We start from the raw sequence: 7,418 nt of genomic DNA, 5'->3' as shown, positions 1-7,418 counted from the left end.
TTTTGGGTAGACGGTCGTAGCAGATGACTGCTTGTTTTAGGGAAGCTGCTATAATATTGCATTCGTCAGTGATTAACTGCTGTCATTCAATGAGGAGTGATATTTCGTTTTTCTACCTTTTAATATGTTAGAGTATATTTTCTCAAAATATCTTTTTGTTCCCGAATCGATGAATGGAGTTTAACGCCTAGAAAAGTTAACTCATCTTCTGTATTTTTTAACAATTGCTAGTCTCTTGTTAAAATCAATGTGTTTCAGAAGAATCTCAGTATTTCAGATATGCTCTTATCGCATATTTAGATACACGTCTTTTCACTGACATGAATGAGGTAAATAGCTTTTTGCATGTTATTAGAAATTCTAATCATTTTAATTATTTGCCTGAATAAGCTTAAAGAAAATTTTTCGAAAATATTAGTATTGCAGTTCTAATTTTGCTTATTTTTCCTAATTTTTTCACGCAGATTTCTTCAGGACCGTTTGACTGATCCCACACATTTAGTTTTGCATTTCTTTTTTTCTTTGACTCACACATTTAATTTTGCAGGTCTTCGATCCCTTACTTTTCAATGCCTTGCATAAAAAGCTGCTTGAAATGCTCGACGATGTGAATTTTGAACATTGGCTGCTGCGTTCGATGCTACTTTGTAATAAGGTTTGCATATACTCGTTCTTTATTTTTCATTCAAATAAGGTGTTTTTTCTTTTTTTTCCAGTTCACAACCCATTTAATTCTGCAGAGTTTCTTAAAACAGAATCAGTGAGTTTTGTTAATGAATTTCCAAATTGACGACATGATATGAATATTTTTTCATATTGAATTGTTTCAGACCACTTTACTATCCAGGCGTGCAGCGTTATCTTCAGTTGCAGTAGCTGTGATCTCGAAGTATCATGATATATCTCGGACGGCATGGAATGCTGTACTCAATTTTTTGTTAGCGGAAGAAAATGATTCTAAAGCAAGGTTTACTATTTCTAAGAAAGTTTCATCGAAATTGTTTTTCCATCTTTTAAAGGACTTTTATGAGAAAATCGTAATGACGCTTTTCCATTTATGTCGTGATCCTTATTATATTTCGTCCAATTTTTGGAATTGGTAGTGGTTTTTGTGACTTTGCTAGCTTCTTTGTTACAGCAGTGCTACAAGTAGAATGGCTGTGTTTGGGGAAACGATCGCACAAAATAAATCTGTGCTATGGCAATTTTTTATAGCTGATCACTCTTTCGACTCTGTATCCATATTCAAATTCTGCATAAACTCATTGAAGATATTCTTCAGTTGGGATTGCCGTCGTGCTTTTCTGGATTTGTTGCTGGCTGTGTTGAAAAAAGTATTCAATATTTTCAAGCCTTATTTTTTTTTGGCACTGCCAGCATTGTTTTTCGTAGAACTTCAGTTGGGCTTTTCATTGCGGCAGGGAAACATAAGCAATTAAACACAGCTGAAACACAAGTGGAAAAATATCCCAGAAAACGGATACAAACCGAAGCAATACGGTCGCATATTGGCATTTGAAAATCAAACGATCCTGCACGAAATTAAGTGGGACGGTTTGCGTTGGCTTCATTCAGTCTGTTTTGTGGCAGAACATATTGCCTTGTATAGCTGTAATTCATCCTCTGCGTTGAATGATAATATAGTTCTATTGGATAGGATGATTTGTCCATGTTATCTGTGAATATATAGATATATTTTTCTAAAAATATATCGGTATTTTGTTTCTTTTTCCGAAAAAAAATATGCATCCTGGCATATACGGTTCAAAAGCATCAGTCGGTTATTAACAAGCATGCTACGGCAGTTTTTCGGATGTTCTTATGTTGACACTTCTTGTATCATTCCGTTCCTTTCATAGTGGTGCATCTTTTATAGGATAGTTTAGATTTCATTCATGAATATTTTCTACCAGAGTTCTTAATCAGTGACTTTATTTTAATTGCAGGCTCCAACCAGCTCGATGATTGACGAGAGTATTGAAACGGTATTGGCAGTTGCTGCTGAGGAAAAGAAGACACTTAACTATATTTCTGTGATCAGTGATGTTTTGACAATCTGTACATTGGAATGCGCATTGCATACGCAGAAAGTTGCCAAAATTGCACTAGTAATTTTTTGCGATTTTTTTCTCTACTTAATGGAAATTTCTTTACACGAAGTAAACACTGCTTACTTTTGAAGTTTTCACTTAACTGTCAGTTCCTACTATAGGTAAAGATAACTTAACTAACACATGAACTAAAGTGAATAGGTTTCCTATAAGCACTGCGAGCTTGTTTTGATAGTCGGCTTACGCTTATGTCTGACACATAGTTAAACTATTATTAAAGCATGCATTGAATGACAGGCAGTCCAGATGTTCGAATCGGCTAGCTTTTTTGATGGTTGGGACACCTTTTTTTATTTTGATCGGATATATGTGGTACAGTATATAAGATTTCAGTTTTTTTCAAAATTTTTCCAGTGCAAAACTTTTTTTAATCTATGATTATAGAAAGCTGTTGAGAAATTATACGCAGAAAGCGAACAGAACGTACAGATTGCAGTAATCCTGGCAGACGCATTGTATCAGGCTAGAAAATTGCTCTGCACCACTTGGTTCTCACTTCTAATTAAAATGTGTGCTTTCGGACCAGTTTGTAAGAAAGACACGCTAGTGCTCAATTTAGCTGTTCAAATGGCTTATACGATGACGAATTCACTGCCGACTTCCAATTATGAAAAGTATGGTTGCTTTTTTTCTGAGGTATGGGCTAACAAGTTCTCTTCATTTTTTTTCGCCAAGTGAAGTTCGATGATAGCGTTCTTTAAATGCCAGAATTTTAAGTCATTTATATCACAAAATTTGGGAATTTCTCTTATACAAGATAATAAAGTTCAAGCAGCAGATATTCCAGATTGCATGAATGTGCTCAGTATTCCCGACTTCGTGCTTTGCAAACGGTTTCTTGGATTTGTAAAAACCGCTGTGGTTCCACAGACAAATTTATTCAGGAAACTTTTCTCATGATGAAAATCCTTGACACTATGAAGAATAAGTAGTTCCATTATTTTTTTTCACTTGTTTTTTGTTATTTTTTTCTTCGTTTTTTTTAGTAGAGAATTTCGCATCGAGGATTTTGTGGGTGGTTTTAGATGATACAGTAGTGTTTGTATCATTCCGTACTAATTATATCGGCTGTTGTATTTTTGAAATTCTTTAGTTTCCATATTTATTTAAAAAGGGTTCTCACTGTTTAACTTCTGTTTATCGAGTACTTTTTGGTTATAATCTATGACTTCATACTTGATCCATGTTAGACACAACCATTACGTATTTAGCAGCTGAAAAGAGTACTTTGTTTATTTAAGATCTTTTGGATTGTCCTTAGCTCATCGGCAGAAAACACGCCTATTACAGTTACTCTTGCTTATCTATGGTTTCGCAAGTGAGGTAAATACATTATGTGTGATTTTTAGTCACTACTTGCGTAATATTATATTTTCTTCTTCCTCAAACTTGCGGATTACCAGTACATTTTTTTCTTTGTGTTTCAGAACTTTTGTTGTAGTTTATAATTAACTGTTCAGGAAATCTTGGAAAAACTAGAATTGTTTTGCATAGAATGCTTGAAAGATCCTTCGCAGCAACCATCAGTTAGGCTTGTCGTGAGCTGGATACTCGTTAGACTGTATTGCAACAATGAAGTTGCATTTCAGAAATTCATTGGCATTGAGAAAGAAGTAAGGCTTACTATCTTGAAGTGTTTTCTTTTATAATCGTACCGTATTGATTTTGACCGTCGTCATGTGTTAAAAGGCTGAATCAATTATCCGTAACATTAGTGAAGGAGCATGTACTCTTATTCTGTTATTACTGGCGGAAAGTTGTTATATCATATCTACTGTCTCCGTGTTAAGATTTTATTGTTTATCATACCTGAGATTATCGACTTAGATTTCATGAAACCGGATTGATGTCCTAGGATGTCTTTCTTATCTGTTACTAGAATTTTAAGGAATGTTTAAAGTTTCACTAACGCTGATTTGTAGCTTGCGGCTGCAAGAATCGGAAGTATTGGTTCATGGATCGTAATATTAATGCATGTTACGAAGATCAGCCGGACAGACGTAAATTGCTATTCATTTCTTCCAATTTTTCGACTAATATCTTCGGTCTTAGTTTACCATTAACCTGGTATGGTATGGGCTGACTTGACTTTTTAGCCTTCTTTCTGAGATTTCGAGTTCGGCTTTTCACAAGTTGAGATAGGAAATTTTTTTAGCATAAAAGTTTCTACAGCACTTGATTTTCAACATTTTACAGGTTGCATTTATTCGATGCTTTACATTATTACATCCATGGTGTACTGCACAAAATTTTACCGTTCGCTGTACTTCATTGGCAGCCCTCAGATTGCTTTGGAATATTGCTGGAAATAAATTGCGTAATCAGTTTGATTATTTACGCTGTATTATCGAATTTGATATGGAAAAAGCAGGGTATTTTTCTGAATTTTTTTGATGTTTTTTAATGTTTTTTTTTTGTCATGTTGATCATTTTGAGTTGGCAGAGTAACTCAATAGAAAATTACTGCTATTTAGTTTGATGACCACCTGAAGATAGCTTCTTGAATTATTTCAGAAACACAAAACGCATAATTGATAATTTATGCAACGATTTCTATTTTGCTTATTTGGATGAGAATGCTGATTATTCTCTGGAGGTTCGTGGTGAACAGTATTATAGACTGTAGATGGTGAGTGTGACTAGGTCCTACAATTTTCTTCAGAACTGTAGGATCTAGCTAATGGGAGGATTGCTCAAGCTAGGAAGATCAAATTCGGTTCCACTGCAGGGACTTGAGTCTTTAATATTTTTTGGTGTATGTACTGTCCCAGAAAATTAGTCTCCATCATCCTTGATATAAGAAAAGGTAGTATATCATTTGTTGTGCAATTTGATGATGGAATGTATATTTCCAAAACATTTCTTCAGCCCGATCCGTACCCTAGTTTATGAGGTTGAATAACTTGGTACATCTTTTATCATAAGTCCAGAATAAATGATGATCCATGACGAGAACATGGCTGATATAATGTAGACCAACTTTTCTTTTCTTTTTTGAGGATACTGCCTGGTTAAAGGATATCATCAACACCGTCATACGTTGGGTAATTCATGGTTAAATTATACAAGGATCACCACTATGAGGCATATCTTGAAACATGCTTTTTTTTCAGACAGTTTTAACAATTCTTCCGGAAAAAGTGGGACTCACAGCACAGGACGTCATAACAGCTAATCTTCTAGAAAACATCTCCACCGAAGACTTTGCTTGTACACGTCGTAATTCGAACAATTTGAGTCAATATTCGTCCTTCATTTTTGGTCAGCTGCGCTTATTCTTATTTTATTTGTGCCACAAGAGAAAGCAATTTTTTCATTTTACTTTGATATATCATTTTAAAACATCCCAATTCAGATTCGAAATACTTTTCCTCGTATTTAGCATATTATTAGTGAAAATGAAAAATACATTATTCATCAGTTATCTTCTTTTCTATATATCACATTCCTATGAAATTTCCCATGGATGGTTCTGCGACTTCGGCGAACGATCGGTTATTTCTCGTTTTTCGGAGCTGCCAACTGATGAAAATATTTATTTATTTACCGTGCTAAAGTGGTGTATAGCTACTTACGATGACTTGTGTGTGATATTTCATAAATTTGATTTGCTACAATTCTAGGTCAAACTCAGCTACAGAGACAGCAGCAGATTCAAGAACCAGACAGTATTTCGGATACATCAGTCATTCAGCGGAAGTTTAACACGGTCAATGTAAATCGTACTTGCCTCGAAAGTGTATCACTCATTGTGGTTGCCTCTCTTTTGGACAAAGCCGCAAATTTAGGAGGTACCTTTTGTTTCTAAACTGGATTTCTCCAGATTGCATAAGTATTGATTCCACGAGTTCCCAGCATGTTATAACAGCAATCAGTTGAACCACAGATTCACATATCATTTTTTTTATATCACAATTCAAGTTAATTTTGAATGAATACAAGTATTTTTTCAATAAACAGGTATTTGTCGTACGTGTGAAGTGTTAGGAGTCGAAAAGTTGATTGTCGCAGATCTTTCAAAAATAAAGGATCGCAATTTCATGGCGCTTAGCATGTCATCAGAGAACTGGATGAATTTGGAACAGGTAGAAAATATGCTGCGTTAGACATTCTATTCTGTTTAACAAGAAGAGCATTGGATGTTTTGTTCTACCTAGTAAGTAATAAGTTATGTAGTTGTCTCATTGGTTTTGATTGCAGTCACGTCCGGAAGAGTTGTCGAACCTTTTATTATCCTTCCGTGACTCTGGCTATGTAATTATTGGTGCTGAGCAAACTACAAATAGTACACCACTGCATAAAATTCGTTTGCCGTCAAAAATGGTTCTGTTACTTGGGTAAGATTATTTCATTTTAATTGCACAGGGTAAATTAAATTTGATAAAATTGCGTTAATTTTGCTAGAGTGGACTAATGAAGCTTTGACTTTCAAGTTTCTCTCACCATTAATCCAAACGTGATGATTTATTTGAAATTCAGTAATTATTTAAATTTTTTTTAATAGGCTTGAAGCAAAAATATATTAATTACAGGAACGAAAAAGGAGGAATACCTATGGATTTGCTAGGCTATCTCGACAAAACTGTTGAAGTTGTACAAATTGGCCACACTAGAAGCTTAAATGTGCATGTCACCGGGGCTCTGTTCATTTATCGTTTTTTCGAAGAGTTCATTGCTACGAAAACATAAAATTGAGATTTGTGTTTTAGTCTTCCAATTGTTGAAATTTCGAATCGTTTCCCCTATGTTTTTCTGTGTCGATAGAATTTAATCAATCCAGGAAGCTTGTTTAAACTTCCATTCTTGTATCCAGTTGTACTGTCCCCCTTACTGTCGTATTCAGTTGTGCTTTCCATAGCCTGTATGTCAGGTTAATTCTTCTCCGCCTCCTCATTCTCTGTTACCATTGCCGTTTTAATTATATAACTGCATCAAGTTGAATGTTCTTGTTTATTGTTTTTCCGTTGTATTTTTTGGCTGGTTGTTTTATTGCAGAACGTTTTAACACTCATTTCACTTTACGTGTTACAACTTCCTTCGTTGTTTCTCCTGTTGTTTTCCGCTGTTCTGTGCTCATTCAAAGTGTCTCTTATCTCTTAATGTTCTCAGGTTTTACTAGCTGATGTTTTTTGTTATGAGCAGTTCAAGTTATTAAATAAATTTTTCCGGCATGCGTATATGGAGTAAGTAAGTGTAAAGGTAAAGATACAGCAAATATTTGTTGATGCAGACAACAAATAAATAAGATCCTAATGATTATCTTCTGAATTATTTATATCAGTTTGTTCGGGATTTGGATTGTTGTGT

At 34.6% G+C, this 7,418-nt stretch overlaps 1 protein-coding gene across 1 annotated transcript in view; it reads left to right on the top strand.

Moving 5' to 3' along the window:
• Positions 1-7,122, top strand: part of LOAG_16419 (RNA methyltransferase) — an 11,967-nt gene extending 4,845 nt beyond the window's left edge. Inside the window, exons 12-28 of the mRNA XM_020449072.1 lie at positions 259-329; positions 548-655; positions 831-967; positions 1,139-1,334; positions 1,947-2,108; positions 2,496-2,725; positions 2,899-3,039; positions 3,353-3,434; positions 3,572-3,724; positions 4,034-4,111; positions 4,308-4,483; positions 4,626-4,707; positions 5,225-5,372; positions 5,735-5,902; positions 6,072-6,196; positions 6,312-6,448; positions 6,644-7,122. Coding sequence (XP_020307441.1) covers positions 259-329; positions 548-655; positions 831-967; positions 1,139-1,334; positions 1,947-2,108; positions 2,496-2,725; positions 2,899-3,039; positions 3,353-3,434; positions 3,572-3,724; positions 4,034-4,111; positions 4,308-4,483; positions 4,626-4,707; positions 5,225-5,372; positions 5,735-5,902; positions 6,072-6,196; positions 6,312-6,448; positions 6,644-6,800 — 2,351 coding nt within the window. The 3' untranslated portion in view covers positions 6,801-7,122. The remainder of the gene's footprint in view (positions 1-258; positions 330-547; positions 656-830; positions 968-1,138; positions 1,335-1,946; positions 2,109-2,495; positions 2,726-2,898; positions 3,040-3,352; positions 3,435-3,571; positions 3,725-4,033; positions 4,112-4,307; positions 4,484-4,625; positions 4,708-5,224; positions 5,373-5,734; positions 5,903-6,071; positions 6,197-6,311; positions 6,449-6,643) is intronic.
• Positions 7,123-7,418: the final 296 nt, after the last annotated feature.

The sequence above is a fragment of the Loa loa genome (assembly GCF_000183805.2).
Source record: "Loa loa unplaced genomic scaffold supercont3.3, whole genome shotgun sequence".
Classification (NCBI taxonomy): domain Eukaryota; kingdom Metazoa; phylum Nematoda; class Chromadorea; order Rhabditida; family Onchocercidae; genus Loa; species Loa loa.
This window is presented reverse-complemented; position numbering and strand designations above follow the sequence as displayed.